Source organism: Primulina tabacum, chromosome 8 (assembly GCF_025594145.1).
Source record: "Primulina tabacum isolate GXHZ01 chromosome 8, ASM2559414v2, whole genome shotgun sequence".
NCBI classification, from domain to species: domain Eukaryota; kingdom Viridiplantae; phylum Streptophyta; class Magnoliopsida; order Lamiales; family Gesneriaceae; genus Primulina; species Primulina tabacum.
This window is the reverse complement of record NC_134557.1, coordinates 4,999,815-5,016,358: the sequence shown is the minus strand read 5'-3', so window position 1 is coordinate 5,016,358 and position 16,544 is coordinate 4,999,815. Positions and strand designations below refer to the sequence as shown.

General features: G+C 33.5%; 1 protein-coding gene across 2 annotated transcripts; it reads right to left on the bottom strand.

Annotated features, from left to right (window-relative positions):
* Window positions 1-928: 928 nt before the first annotated feature.
* LOC142553231 (protein LEO1 homolog) lies at window positions 929-13,201 on the bottom strand. 2 transcript variants are annotated; one of them, XM_075663335.1, is made up of 11 exons: window positions 13,094-13,201; window positions 11,849-11,970; window positions 11,275-11,407; window positions 10,997-11,173; window positions 10,185-10,358; window positions 9,595-9,732; window positions 9,204-9,383; window positions 8,998-9,129; window positions 7,324-7,422; window positions 7,083-7,241; window positions 929-1,655 (listed from the first exon to the last, which is right to left on the bottom strand). In XM_075663335.1, exons 1-11 carry the CDS (start codon window positions 13,196-13,198, stop codon window positions 1,635-1,637), a joined length of 1,440 nt encoding a protein of 479 aa, XP_075519450.1. In that variant the 5' UTR covers window positions 13,199-13,201; the 3' UTR covers window positions 929-1,634. The 2 variants fall into 2 exon arrangements, with proteins under 2 accessions (XP_075519450.1, XP_075519451.1); XM_075663336.1 differs by lacking the exon at window positions 929-1,655 and adding an exon at window positions 4,726-6,549.
* Window positions 13,202-16,544: the final 3,343 nt, after the last annotated feature.

Sequence of the window (16,544 nt, the reverse complement as noted above, 5' to 3'; positions counted from 1 at the left end):
TGTCTCTCATCCTCCTCAAATTAAATGACTAATATTAATTTTAAATTTTTTTATAATTACACGGTTAAAAAAATTTGTTGTCATGTTTACATATATTTAACAATGTAATTATAAAAATTTAACAATAATATTAACAATTTAATTATATAATTTTGATGAAAAAGGTTAATTTGATCATTAAAACATAGTTACATGACTATAATCTATTTAGTAGAAGATACAAGATTAAAATATCATATTTCAATATATATATGACTAAAATTGATATAAAACAAGTATTATGTTATGTGGATTCGTAATGAATATTCGGTTTTTCAATTTATATTTGAGGCCATGTGAGTTTCGTGTGGATCGTACGTACACTTCAGTCTTTAAGTGTAATTATCACGAGACCTCCATTTGTTCGGCCATAAATGTTGTTATCTATCCTAAATATCAAGCCGAGTCTTCTAAAATCTACCTTTCATGGCAGTAACATATAGAATTTGAAAAATATTCGATGTTATACATTTTTGGCGAACTGAATCAAACTATTAATTTAACATATACAGTATAATGTTCTATTTTACTACTATTCAATAATCAATGGAAATTAAGTTTAAGTTATAATTTAAATATATGCTTGATGTAGTCGATTTAACTCAAACCGAACTAATCAAGCTAAAATTTGATCTTCAGTACGGAAAAAGTTTTCGAATTGCGAAGATGATTGTTAACACACTAATGTCTCAAATATATATAATATGACAGAGAATAGAAATTCCTCACTGGACTCAGCCTTTTCTTTAGACTGATTCAGATTCAAGTAGATGTTGAGCACATTTTGGTTAATCTTAGCGTCAAGAAATTCCAAGGAAAATATGACACCTTCTACTAGCCACGAAGGACCGGGTATTCAGTCAGGGGGCAATTACTTCTGTTTTTATTGCCCCAATTTCATTTGAAATATTGTTTCCTCTATGCATTATTCAACAATTTGCTATGCAGTAGTTGGACCATTGATGTTAAATGAGCAGTATGAGGCAAGAGCAAACTCCCGGAAGCGATGAAAGAAAAACGATCAAGGACCAACTAAGTGGACAAGTTTACCTCGTGACCGTGACAACTGACTAGGCCAAATTCTCAAACTTATAGCAGTTATTGATGACGGGATACAGATATGAACACAACTATTTCCATAAGAATGAAGATCGCCTATGTCACATAAATAAAACAAAAACTCGTTACAATCCCCCGATTCCCTAAATTTTTAAACTGCACATTTTGTTGGTCTATACAATGAACCGGGATGGCTATTTGAAGCTTTCTTGTTTTGCAACCCCTTTGGAGAGATGCATGGAGATTAGACTAGTTACTTTCTACCCAGAGGAAGCTAGCAGGTTTAGGGCAACATAATTTCACAGATACAGTATGCGTGCACTTTAAAAAGGATGATTATTAAAGACATCTAAGCAAAAGCGAAGGGAATAGAAACAAACGAGACGTACAGGCGGGTAACTTTTATCAGTAAGAGGCAGAGGACAAACTGTAAGAGAAGTTCAAGAGAAGTTCTGGCGAAATTTGATGCTTACCATATTTTGACAAATCAGATCCTGTATAACAGAGTACTTGTTTAGGTGCGTGCTCTTTTCAATTCAGGGGTAAGTCTCAACTATCTGTGAACCAACAATGGATACTATCAAGGAATACCCAAAGAGTAACACATGAATTTCCTTCCCGACAAAAGGAATGCACCGAAATTACCTTTTCTGCGTGTTCAACAAGACAAAATAACAAGTGAGGAACAAAAAATCTAACGAAAGAGACATATATCAAATATGGATCGCAGCAGCAGACAGCCCAAGAAACATGAAATTATTTAATTGTAATGCCCCGAGGAAAAATAACAATTTTTAGCCCATTTGATAATTGGACAAGGAAATATAGTGTTTTTGCATACGTAAAGGCTTTCCTATCATGATGCTATTCTTCACCCTTTTTGGGTCAGACAGTATCATTTAGTACACCAAACCAGTCTCCATCAACAACGAATAACTGTGGCGTCGGGCCATCTGGGGTCGGGTGGCAATTCTCCTTCGTCTGATTCAACGTACTGCTTTTTGCGGTCACTTCTCAACTCCATACCTTCTGCCTTCGGCTCGTGATGATACATTCATTTTGACGAGAAAAAACATGAATTAAAATTGCAATTTGGAGCAGCAGAGAACTTTTTATTGTTATTTACTTTACATGGTCACTGCATATGAAACGAAATAATTTAAAAACCGAGCATGAGCCAATCTAGGAGATCAACTCGAATACAAGTAACCCCGAAAATTTTCAAGGTAACATCTTTGAACTTCCTATTAGTGAATTGCCTCCTGATGATTAGAACTTTTAATTACTCGAAGAAATGGTGTAAGATCTTGTACAAACCACCCCGTTTACTTTATTTTTCTATAAAAGTCTCTCACCAAAGGTATAAGGCCGTTGTCAGTAGCAGTGGTCTTGATAAGATCCAGGCTCCCAACTTCATTCATGATTTTATTTTTTTTATCGATTTACAAATCAAGAATGTTCTTGAGTTATGACGAGAATTTATTCAGTTCATGACAATCAAATCAACAGTGGCATTTCAATTGAAATAAGGATGTTTAGAAGTTCCACTCAGTAGTACAACACCACATATTTTTCATCTAATCTGAGCTCTGCAAAGGATTTCTAACATTTAAAGCCAGTCCTTTCGACTTTAGTTAGCACGATAATTTCATATTTGGATTACCTATTATTCGGCCAGCAAATCTAATAATTTCCACAAAACAAATTGATATAAAAGCTAGACATTCTAAGGTTCTAAATTCTCAGTCATCAGCCAAATTCGACAATGTATTAAAAAAGGTGACAGTCTGACGGATATGGTAGATTCAAAAAAGATTCAAAAGGGCCGTATTTTAGTAGTGATTTAAATATTGTGGTCTAAACATTAGAAACTGGCCAGATTAAATGCGGAGACATTCAGATTGAAGATATCATAAACTCCATGACGAGTTTATATTTCGGTATTTTTATTTGAGTTAATTTATTGAGATTAGGTGAAATTAATGGCTTAAATCATTATTTACAGTTCCTAATCATAGTTTTTTTTATTATATAAGTGAAAGTGATGAATTCGAGTTAAAACGATGGAAAAAGAGATGCATTCGCTTTGGTTGGGTGCATCAGCATCACGCTGCAAGAAGAATTACAATCTGGAGTTATGGATGAAGCTACAACCAAGTGGTAAAATGAAATAAAGGCAAATATTATGCTGAAACATGGCTAGAGAACAAATTGAAGACATCATATACCACGAGTCTTGCGAAATCTCTATATTGAAGGAAAGTACTAAAATCTTTGCATGAACTTTTTAATGCAGATCTTGGAGGTGATCTTGGTAGGAGCGATATAATTTTTCAGACAATGGTAGCTCATTATATTTGCTGGTCAATTTGGCTAGAGCGGAATATAAGGATTTTTTCAAATACAGAAGAGTCAGTTGAAAAGTATTGGGACAAGATTAAGATTCGAACATTAGGCTGGATTGAGAAGCATTTAATATTTTGAGAATTTCTCGATCAAAGATTTAATAAGGGATTAGAGTTATATTTGTTGTTGATATGATCTGTGCTTCTGTTTTTTCTTTTTTTACCTTGCAGATTTATTGTCAGATTTTTGTAACTATTAGCTTTTAATTATTTAATATAATATTGTTTTCTATAAAAAAAATGTGCATCTTAATTCGCCTATATTTCAATCAACAATTACCAAATAGGCTTCAAAATAAAGTTCTATTTAATATACGAGAATTATGTTTCCTTTTCTAGTAACTTGCTAATTTATTGGACTTTGCAGCCTTCCAATCATTTTCCATTTCGTGATGTTCTTTGAGGCTTCGTTCATCCAAATTAACCATCTTAAATGTTTCAAAACATCATGATTGAATTTTCAAATAAGACAAACATCTATTTCAATCTCTTTCACAAAATTTGGCTTCTTTTCCTCGCGAAGGTTCTACATTATTCCTCTTATATGTTTTTGACAAAAGATGTCCTTTCCATTTTCCTATGCAAAACTAATGGGCAAGCGGAATTTTGGCATCCTACTAGAGTACAATATATAGTTGTTATCCTTGTTAGCATGATACAGAAGGGAACTATTCTGCAGACTTCCTCACAATATTTCAAGTGACACATGGTCGTTTATCTTTTCACATCTTCCTAGCTCTTGTTTTGATTATGTGCATTGTTTTCTAACCATTCGTTAATGGACTAGACTATTATGGATAGATCTTACATCTTTCATTTTTATCTGCTCACCTCAAACGCTCAGATTTGTGGTGATTTTTCATATTGTTCAGGAGATGGGCAACTTCAAGTTCCATGAATCCGTTCAGAGTCCTAATGTTCCAAGTCATCCTTGGGGCCTTGCTTGATTCACGATCTTATTAAATCGCGGTGATGAATGATTTTTTGATGTGATTAGAATAAAATCAAGTTTCTCATGTTAACTCTTGTATCTTGTTGGTAAACTTGAATCTACCTTCATCCTCTGCATATTTGCATTAATTATCTCTTGTTTCGGCTTTTTTCTTTTCACTTGTTGGTCAAGGGCAATGCTTCGCCTCCAACTCCTTGAAGTCGTTTGTTGATGCACATACGCCTTTGGGGCGCCTAAACTATTGGTCAAAGGCCAATACTTTAGAAAACAAATCAACGACAATATTTCAAAATAGACCAATTTTACCACATTAGCCACCCATAACCTTGATATTTAAAAGTCAGGGTATCATTTAATCCTAAATATTTTCACATTTCCATTGAGAAAATCATGTAATGATATGTTCCACCTTGATGGTGGATCAAATGACTAAAAGCCGAGACAAAAATCCATCCCAAGACATGGAACTAACTAGTTTGGCATTGCCTTTATTCTTTCTTTCATTGTAATCTAAATACTATTGATGATAGATTAGATTTATCAGTTCCTTCAGTATTGATGTCTTCCTAAAGTAAACAAGGATGATATCTTGTAAACCCAGAACAAATTTTCTCCATTGAAAACAGATGACATATTATTGCTCTCGTTGCTCTTCTTAACAAGGTAACAGAGGCCTAAAGTTCTGTAAACAAAACAAGACAATTGGTGGATAGAGACTTAAGCTCTAATACTCCGAACCTTATCTATTTCATTCCGCTGTGCTATGATGTTTGCAAGGAAGTTGAAAGAGAAGAAATAGAAAATATTTAAATGTTTCAGAAACTCGGATTTTTTAGATAACTCTGCTGGATCAAATTCCCCTTCTTGTACCATCACAACTCCTCCTTAAATCCTCATGAGCCACGTATTTCTTCATCCATTCAGCATACAATTCGAGACGAGCAGAATGAATCATCCACACGTAATCCTAAAGGGCATAACTAAATAAGAAGAGCAGCATTTAGCACTGATCTGTGGAGGAGTGGGACATGTTTTATGACAAAGTAGCATGGAACACTACTCAACCATTTAAGCCTGGAACGCTAAAACTATTGTTGGGCGTCAATTTTTTGTCCAACATTGCTGAATAAGGGTAATGTAGCGAAAATTTCTAGCCAAGGTAAGACCGAATGGAGCGTGCATGATGGAATAATCACATCCATGCAGATCTTTTGCGCAAGCTCGAAGCATATGATGCTATAGCTTTAGGGGAATCGCTTTGAAAATTAGAATTTCGTTCCTGACTCATGGCACTAAATTAGTTCAAGATTGCATTTATCCTTTCCTTAGTTGCAGAATATTATAGATGAAATATTTGACAGACTAGTTTCATTTGTTGTAGAATGTCTTCCTAAATTACACGAGAAGAAGGCCCGTGATTCGTGCACATATAGCCATTTAGGGACACCGTAACTGAGAAAGGACAAAGGAAGACGATAGAAATGGAGCTTTGGTGGTAACGGAAAAAAGTCAACTACATTGATGTGCCTGCAAATGAAAGTATTGCCGATAGTATTTTTAATTTTTTGCACCTTGATGTCGAAAATGGTTGGATACTGAGTCCCAAATCAGATGCGTGTAGGAGTTCTTTATAGTTTCTCAGTTTCATATCCATCAAGATCCAAGTTAGACATGTAGTGGATGTGACAGTCTAGCGCATCTATGTGTTTCTGCTTTTGACATTCTATGGACTTTTTTCATTTGCAAACATATATGGAAACTTGTCATGATAATCATACTGGGAGCTAAGAATAAATAAACCACCCTAGTGAATCAAAATCAGAATGCAATTACTTACAAGCAGAGAGAGTACACAAATTATGAAACTGTATGCATTATAGAAGAGACTAAAAAGGAAACTACCTTCATTTCCGCAGAAACAGTGGACATTGAAAAAGTGTCCAAAGAATTACCAGAAAATAACCAATAAAGAAGCTATCAACCAACAGATAAAAATAATTTCTCATCTGCTGTGTCATTTATGCTTTTCCCATGTTACCATGTTGCACCATGCTCTATCGTAGGACCTATTCTTTTTTTAGGAGTTCAATGGACCTATAACACCGATAGTCGTAACCAATTTGTTTCAGGTGGAGTTTCAAATTTGGCATCTCCCCATGTAATAAAGATGCCGATTCAATACGTAGTACTAAAACCAGAAAAGTTCCGCCATAGCAGTAGTAAATCATACGGACATTGTAATAAGATCAATGTCATATGCTAATATTTCTAGTTATTATTTAAATTTCATTTTACACATTTTTAAAATGTATTATTCTTTTGGCATCAACTGTTTAACCACACTCTTAATTTTAAAATGCAACTCGACTGTTATTAGCAAAGAAATTTTGTAACTGTTAATTCAATTAGCAGCAACAAAAAAACTAAACAGGTAAGGACACTCCATTCAAGGATGCTTGCAATCAACAAGTTAAACAATAAGGATTATCCGCAAAATAAATGTGATAACAACAAAAATATCTTGATTCTTGAGTTCTTAAAACCAACAGGTACTACAGAGGAGAACTTGGACGAATATTTGTGAGCCCATAGAAGATAGAATAACTTTAAAGAGATTTGGTCTTTACCGTAGCATCATCTTCTGAATCTTCAAAGATTTCTTCACATTCTTCCTGAACTGCTTTGATCATTCCATGCGATATGGAACCTTCAGCCATTCTTCCTTTAAGTCCATCTTTTAACTCTGAATTTTCCCTTGCAGGATCATTTGGCCCCTCAACGAATTTCTGTTAGATAACATTCATGAAAGTGATCTCAGTTTCAATAAGAAAAATGTAAGAGTTGGGAGTTATGGAGTAAATGAAATACCTTTTTTGCAATCAATAGGCGCTTCTCTGCTGCAGCTTCATTCTCTTGGTCCAACCCAAAATGGTGCAGGTCATCAGAGAGTTCAGACTCGTAATGATTCTGAAGAAAATGAATCAATATATATAAAGAGAAAACAAATACTTGAGCTCTATTTTACATCCGCATGTAAAGCATAATTTTTTCCCCTTTTGCAGCTTTGCATGGAAAGGAGCAAGGAATTGCCATGAATAAACACCATTTAAGGAGCTCGTTCAGCTAATTTTATCTTTGGTTGAATAAAAAATGGGATTTGGATTTAGAATCGTATTTTAAAATTCATGGATTTATAATTCTATTTCGGTAATAAGTAAAAGTAAATTTGACTGCTAAAATGCATAATAATTGACATGAAAACCAAAATCTGTATCACTTAATTTTTTACAATACCTTGTTTATTGATAACATTTGTGTAATTATTCATATATTGTTTATCATGATGTAGAAGAAAAATTTCTTCTTAAAAAAAAGACCACATTGTTATTAAATTATTTTTTTTAAGAATTGCCAAAAAAAAAGTTCACTGTAAGGAATTAGACCGAAATTTGATAAATTAGACGTTTGGTATTAAAAATAAAGGAGGTTTTTAAGACGAAGATATAACTAATAGAATTATTTAAACCAAAAAATATGTTGATTTGATTTTAACATAACTTTCTCAAAATATATAATAAAGTGTGAATTTATAGTATTTTACGAATATGATATTTTATTAAGTTTCAAAAACGGATTAAAAAATTGTGAGTAGGTTATACAAAGTCAATAGTAAAAATAAATTTTTATTTTCTCCACCACTCAAATCATGCGAAAACCCTTCATATTTGTAAGGATTTTATTTAGTTAAACCAAATCCAATCAAATTCTATCAAATACCAATTTCATCCTCCAAACACTTAATAAATGAGTGTATAAGATATTTTTTGAATGTATAAGATAATTTTAAATGACAGCACAAAGAGTGTTATTGTTGAAAATAAGAGAAATTACACACATGAGTGAGAGGGACTAAACTGAAACCTCCAAGCCAACGAATCAACTAAACCGAAGAAAAAAATTACAAGAACTAAAGACAATATTTCATTGAGGAGTTATGTTTCCTCCTCGAATTGATTTCTAACGATCCTACAATTACCACGACGGGTCATAGAAGAATACTCCAAAAATTATCCATTAGATCTTTTTCAAAAAAACTGAACACACACTTATGGACATCTTAAAAGTTCATAAATCCATCATATAAGATGTTTTAAGAAGTTTACAATCTCAACCAAGCAGTCTCTAAATATAGAAAACACATATATAATTCCATTGCTAAGGCATAAAGGGTTGAGATCTTTGGCATTATTTGGCTGTTTGTTAATATGATACGATGGAATTAGGATATCAAGCAGATAGTTGACCAATTGTTGAATGTGAGTTTTTTCATATAGACTCTATTCCTGGAGTTTAGGTACTAATTTCTTGGCCACCTTTTTGCAAGAATGTGGTTATTTACTGCATTCTATAAATCACGTTAACTATTCAGAAACAACGTTGAGGACATGACTAATTACTAAAACTGGTTTCCTTTACTTACCCCACAAACATGGAAACATAATACAAGTTTCTAATGAAAAGAAATAGTACAAGAACGAATACCTGGTCAATTGCATCCTCCAGATATTCAGGTGCAAGTCCCTTCCCCTTGTGACCCTTAGCTGTGTACTTCTTTGCTGTTTTCTTCTTCTTTCCTTTAAGTTGTTTATCAGATTTCATCATTTGCTTTTCAACCTGAAAAGTCATGGAAAAAAAACAGTAAAATTCACTCTAATAATAGCAGAACAAAAATTATACCTTGCATTTACCCTCATTTGTTCTTCCGCTAAAAACTCTGGGTCCACGTCAGTAACGTACTGCTTGACTTTGCTGAACTTTTTATTTCGGGAATTAACCATAGCAGTCAAGACGTGGTGGGAATTCGATGATAAGGATGAAGGCATAAACCTCATATTTCTTGAGATTCTGCCCTGAGACTGGTAAATTCCCTGCATAATTTGTTCAGAAAATCAGAGGTCGATCCATAAATAAAAACAGATAAAATGAATGTGATAATGAAGCGTCTCAGAGATAGAAGTAGTGGAAGACAATATTTCAAACAAGAAAGATCAAAATACAGCAGTTACTGGATATCAGTAAGTCAAAAGCCCACGTATGTCATCTAATTCATGTATGAGCAGAGATGAACCCAAGAGGCACCTTTTCATGCTTGAGCTTGATAAAAAGATGTGACTGAATGTCCTCTACAGCCTGCTCAGACACGTCAAAACTTTCATTCCCAATAAGCAACTGTAAACTCCCATCCGACCATGTAACAAAGCGAGCATTGCTTTCAAGCTGCACCAAAAAATATATATATTGACCGACAGACAATCTAGTTTGTACAAATGTCGTCAAGTGGACTAATCAATAAACAGAAACAACAAATTTTAAAATTCTGCAAATTCAGAAAGATAGCCAGATGCATCAAGATACTCAAACGGATATATTCAAACATAGTTTAAGGACGCTAGACAAAAAGAGTGCCTAATACGTTCCTTACATGCCTCTCCCAATCCCAGTGCTCCCCATATACAATACTAAGTTTTTGATTAAATGTTTGTTGACCTGGCCCCTTGAATCTCAATACAAGTTCACATAATGAATCCATACTATTGATTTCATAACATGAGCTAGGAGATTTGAACAAGACACACCTCAAAACTTATTCCTCGCTGGCTCCAACTGATAAATTACAAATGCATTCTTTAGCATTAAATTTTGTGACAAGATACCACATGATAACTTACAGATATTTTTCCATCAGCACCAATGACTTGTCTCCATCGGATTATGTTGGTGAAGGGTAGATGCCGTTTAGTTCCAGATGTGTCAGTCACATAATAGTTCTCTTCAACATATGTACTGGGATCAAATGGTTTGGGATCAACGCCAATTATATTGGAGACGTTGAATGTTGCCATCTGCACAAAGAGAACAATATAAAATGTACAAAAATCAACAAAAAGAAAAAGGAGAGAAGAAAAATTGACCGACAAAAATTCTTGGCTGCGTGAAATGTTCAAGTGCGGGTTTTTGCCAAACAGTCCTAAAGAATACAGTTCAAGTATCGGGACGAACAAAGGAATAATTTAAAGTAGTCTGCAATATGAAATTTCAATTTGGTGAAACTGATTCTCAGGCTCTTTTCTACAATATGACCAAATTCAGATGGAACAACAGATGAGAGAGTGTAATAACGTAGCAAGATAATGTGTTTCACCATATATGAACAGGCACTGATCCTTATAACTTCAAACATTGAAGTTTTTCCCTAGAACCGATAGCATTCAAGTAAAGAAGCAAGAGGACAACTCTGATAAGTAGGGAAATTAAAAAAATCTTGCATTCTTTTCTACAGGCATTTTAAAATTTCTAGCATTCTTTTCTACAGGCATTTAACAACTGAAGACATCAGATCTGATTAGATTATGGAAACTCATTATTAAACAGGTATTATATCATATCTATAGAGGTTAGTCATAAGAACACAAACTAGATAAGAATTTGTGTAAAGAAACAAATGTTACTGAATTCAATGAGAATAAAACGTAGTTTAAACCTTATCTGAGCAAACAGAGTGAGGGCGAGAAGGAATCTCGAACACGAGTGGGAACCTCTCCGCCGCATCAACATCCTTGACCTTGAGCTTAGACTCGGCATGTTCTGCTTGAGACTCATATGTCGCATTTTCATCAGGTGCAACATTGGCATAACATATTTTGTCCACAGGTAATCTCTACATTAGGGAAAATTTTTGGAAAATTTAAATTTTTAATGTACTCACAGCATCGTAGCAAGAAAAACAGAAACTGAAACTGTTTTAGTATCTTATCTGACATTCTCCACTTTGTCAATCTGATTATGACCTCCATCCTCTGCTTTTTCATCACTGTTGGTGTCCCCAAAAACGTCACAGATAACTGAAGCTGAAAGCACTGCTGGATCCACATCTTTCTCAATACCAGGAGATCTATGTTTAAAAAAAACACTAATATAATAAGGATCAAAGATGAATATTTACAGGAATATGGGATAAAATAAGCTAGCAAATTTATAGCATGAGGTATAGCAGAGAAATACAGGGTAAAGGTAAAAATATAAAGAAGGTTCGAGAATTTTTTACAATATGGATAACATCCAAGATATTGCTTTTCAATTCATTGCTTTTACAAATATTACACGAATATGAGCCCAAATACAATGAGAAATACGGTGCATAATGAGCATGAACAGTCGAAAAAGATTTCAAGGAAGAATACAAATGGGAAATATATTTCATAGGAGATGAGGGAAAACAATAAATATTTATGTATTCAAAACTACAGAGTGAAATTTAATAGATCCTACTAAGATGTAAAAGTGTTCAACTTTTAACACTTAGAAAAGCCGGGATAGAGATTTCATCAAAGACCTTGAGCTTTTGCCCTGACAATGACCCAAATTCTTTGGCACACTTTCACTTGGTAGCTCAGCCTCTCCTTGGATTTTGTCTTGGTGTTCATTCTCAGGGTTGGCCCCCCAGTCCTTTTCATGCTGAAGGGAAAAGTGGTTAATAAAACATTGAACCAAATATAACAAGAAACATGGAAAATTATGGTAATAGAAATATGTTTGTTGAAATCATTACAATGTTAAAACCCAAAATTTTTTAAAAATTGTTGACAAAAAGCTGTATTTGAAGCAGCAAACAATAACAAATGTACGAGTACCATCTGAAAGAGAACAAAGTCAATGTGTATATTGTTTACACAAAAGGCATGAAAACTCATTTGTGCTAAACAGAATTTATAAAATGTTTGTGCATGTCAAGATAACTAATGAAACGAACGAATATAGTCCAAAAACTCCATGTACATCATGTTTCAAGGTTCCCAAGTGGGACATGGGTTTGACATGCGAATTTGATCCTGCATGATATGGATCAAAATGAAACAATCAAGGCTATCACAGCTGCCGCTGGATTTCCTTTTTAGTACATTCAAAAAACTAAACTAATCCATGGATCAAATGAATTTCAAACAGAGAATGGGGAAAAAATCTTACAGCAGAACAAGACACAAATGTTTCATGAATGAATTGTAAAGGAAATCCATTTAATTTGAAATGCAGTGATGATGTAGTGTTGTGAAATCTGAGGTTCAATCAAAAAATAAGAATTTCAGTTTCATAAAAATAATTTTTCAGCGAAATTCTGAAGAACCAGAACAAATACAACTCAAGGAAGGCATGCATGAAATTCCAAAAATAAATTTCGGCATAAACGCCAAATGGATGGCTACCAAAAAATAATCAAGTTAAAGATGCAATGTACGTCAACTGCGTGTAAAAATCTAAAAAAAAAAACACAAACAAACACAAGAAAAATGCATAAAGAATTAATAAAAAAAGATAAACTATAGAATTGGATTTTTTAATTAACATTTATAATGCATTCAACATAGATAATTAATGAAATATTTAACATACAGATCCAGTGATAAATTTGACTAGCCAAAACTCAAGAGGCATTTCAAAAGAAAAATAAAGCATTTCCTTTTATTTATCATTGCAATTCAAAGAATCCAGCCACACTTTGAGGATTTTAAACTGGTAAAAAGAAAATTTCTTTGAAATTTTTTAGAACAATAAAAATTACAATCAAAAATCATATACAGACATGGCTTGACTGGTGTGATTCATGTTCTGACTCAACTTTCTCATCCTCTGATTGGTCACCAAACAAGTTTTGCATGATCTGACGCTTCTCCATTTCTCCAATCATTTTATCTCAAGTAACTCTCTTGATTCTGTGTGTGTGTGTGAAGTGACCAAGGGTGCCCCTGCTTTGAGTGTGTAACTTATGCAAAGGGAGTGAAATTTGCAAATCAAGTTGGCACTATTCTTGTATAAGTGAATGGGAATATGAATGAGTCAGTGCTGTGTTGTATTTTTGGAGTTTTCAAAAAAGACTAGGATTGTTGGTGAGTGTGTGTGCGTGTGTGCAAAGCTGTATCATAAATAAAACAGTCGAGGAAAAGAAACTTGGTCAGAGGTAATAAATGACAGAGGTTACATTAATATTTTTGGGATTACAGATTACTTCAATTGTATGTGAAAGTAGAGTGGAAAGAACTTTTTACAAGTCAATGCTGAACGCATTTGTTCTGACATGGAATTACACGAGAACTGAATTGGTGAAAAAATGTATACACATCATTTGGAAAATGTGTTCATACGTGACTTTTTCATCATATATATATATTTTTTAAAAATAATGAATGGATTAATGCAATGTATGCGTGTAGATATAAGTAAATCTGTAAATGTATTTACAGCAATAAATAATAAATGTGCAGAGATTGCATGGATGTTATTTGGGATTGCAGAATTTAATTCTGTTAATATGAATGCAAATTATATTCAATATGTTTTGTAATCATTATTAAATCCAGGGAGGCAATTGCATTGATTTCATTTTAGATTTGCTTCACTTGGTCCTTTGCTCCTTTTACCACCGACTAAATTGTATTTAAAGACAGCACCCCCCCCCCCCCCCCTTCCCCTCCCCATGAGCTCGGCATCAAATTTCTAGTTTATGTGCAAGCACTCTCCACTGCACCCATGCTCAAAACATGGTTTAGGAATGCCACATTTGTTATCGGTACGAGCAATCTAAATATCTGACAATATTCCATTGCAACTGTTGACCAGGAGGGGTAAATGAATCATGTTGATTATTTCGCATTTTATGTCCATAACAGACCATTTGCTCATATAAGGTTAGATAATGATTAGTCCAAGAGGTAACATAAAGGTTTACAAGAAAAATATTAGGGCATATATGGATATTATAAGAAGAAGATGCTGAAGACTAAAATCCTGAGTACTAGTCACACTCTAGACTTTGAACAAAATACGAGAATATGAAGAAGTATTAGTGTTCTAAGTACCAGTTGATAGAAAAGGTATTGTAATTTGTAAGAAAACTCTTCCAAATGACATAACTACACACTCTAGCAGGCACTCTGCTGATGACCAATGGCAGACACCGTGAACACATAATTTGGAGAAAAAATCCAAGCCCTGGTTCAATTCAGGGTCCAATTAAAGGAACAAAAACAACTAAAACCCTAATGCCTTTCTGCTAAAGAAACTATGATTCGATAAATATTGTTAGCAAAAATCCTTGATTAAGAAAACTCATACCTAATTTCACTGCTTGTAACGACGGCAGCAGTTATAAAACACACTTACCATCAGAAATAGTAATTTCATAAGTACCAAAATATCTTGTTCAGTTATTTTTAAAATCAATATCTGAAATTTTAATTTCCTGAAAATAATAGGATTAAAAAATCAAAATGATTCTCGTTTTCCATGAAAAAAAATCAAGGTTAATTAGGATGAATGGTCAAACCAATACCAGTTTAAATTGAACAAAAACTGTGTTTGTAGTTAGTTAAAGTTAGATGAAATTCTGGAATCAACTTCTCAAATGACCTTAAATAAAAATTCATGGCTGACTCTGATGTTATTCCATGGATAATATAGGACAGAAAAATCCAACGATGCCAAATTATTCCATGTAAATGAAAATATGTTTATGTAGTGTAAATTAAAATATGTTTATGTAGTGTACTCTTTGTATAGACTTGTGACCGGGGTACTGAGGCTACACATTTCTTGAGTAAAACGTTTCTAAGCTTACCTAAGACATAGAATAGTACACAGTCAAGTAGATTTGGATTGTCTCAGGTTTTGCCGCCGCAATCTATCTTCAAAACTTATGAAAATTCATAACTGAGAAAGACTAGCTAAATTAGCTACATCTTATCCACAACTACTGATTACACCCTTCCATTGCATAAAATTATCTATTCTATACATGGTTCGCTGTCGCGGTCGCGGAGATCGGAACGGATGCTACCGTTCCAGTTACAACGAAATTTCGCGGAACGGTCGCGGAACGGGTATTTTAAAAAAATATTATAAATATATAAAAATTAAAAATTTTGAAAAATATTTAGAAATATGAAAATTAAAATAAATATCATTTAAATAGATTATTTGATGTAAATAAGAAATTAAAATATTTTTAAAATTTTATTAACAATTTATTGAACACAATTTATATCGTCATTATATTTAAAATATTAACAACCATAGCAAAAATTAAATATACTATTAAAAATTATTTGTATTTAATTAATTAAAACTTTAAAATATTTTCTATTGGATATATATAAGTTCGCACAAATTTGAATCAATTTAGAGTGATGGACTAATAATAAGGATCAAATCTTATATAAAGTGATGTTACAAATTATTTAACATCAATTAAAATAGAAATATTTTATAATTAACTTAGTTTTTTTCACACTTTGTAATGAAAATTTCTCAATAGAAATATTTGACTTGCGGTCTCTTCTTTATTAGTCTTTCATTGATGTATGCAGCGGGAAGAAGACTCAAGATTCACCATCTCACATCAACCGATGTGCTTTGTTTTCCAATGTTCCTAGTGAAATTAATATTAAGCTTATTAAATTACTCATATCATATGATAATAAAATAACAATGAGAAATGAAATATAAGTTGATGAAAACAAACATTTATATTCAAGCCATCAACCTACAAATCCCTTTCGTTCCGTTCCGTGCCGTTCCGCATGTCCCGTTCCGTTCCGCCGTTAAATCCCCGTTTTCGGTATATGAAACGCCGATACAAGCCATCAACCTACACACCCCGGAACCTCGTCAAGGTTGCATCTGTTCCGGTTCCGGAACGCCCGTTCCGGCCGTTCCGTTCCCGTTCCCGCGAACCATGCTTGTATCGGCGTTTCATATACCGAAAACGGGGATTTAACGGCGGAACGGAACGGGACATGCGGAACGGCACGGAACGGAACGAAAGGGATTTGTAGGTTGATGGCTTGAATATAAATGTTTGTTTTCATCAACTTATATTTCATTTCTCATTGTTATTTTATTATCATATGATATGAGTAATTTAATAAGCTTAATATTAATTTCACTATGAACATTGGAAAACAAAGCACATCGGTTGATGTGAGATGGTGAATCTTGAGTCTTCTTCCCGCTGCATACATCAATGAAAGACTAATAAA

Excerpts from the sequence above, each read along its gene's own strand:
- LOC142553231 (XM_075663335.1), bottom strand. The coding sequence starts at position 13,198 with ATGATTGGAGAAATGGAGAAGCGTCAGATCATGCAAAACTTGTTTGGT. Across the intron at positions 7,423-8,997 it reads TGGAGGATGCAATTGACCAG|AATCATTACGAGTCTGAACT; the intron begins GTATTCGTTCTT and ends CATTTTCTTCAG. Across the intron at positions 1,656-7,082 it reads ATTCAGAAGATGATGCTACG|ATAGTTGAGACTTACCCCTG; the intron begins GTAAAGACCAAA and ends GTTGGTTCACAG.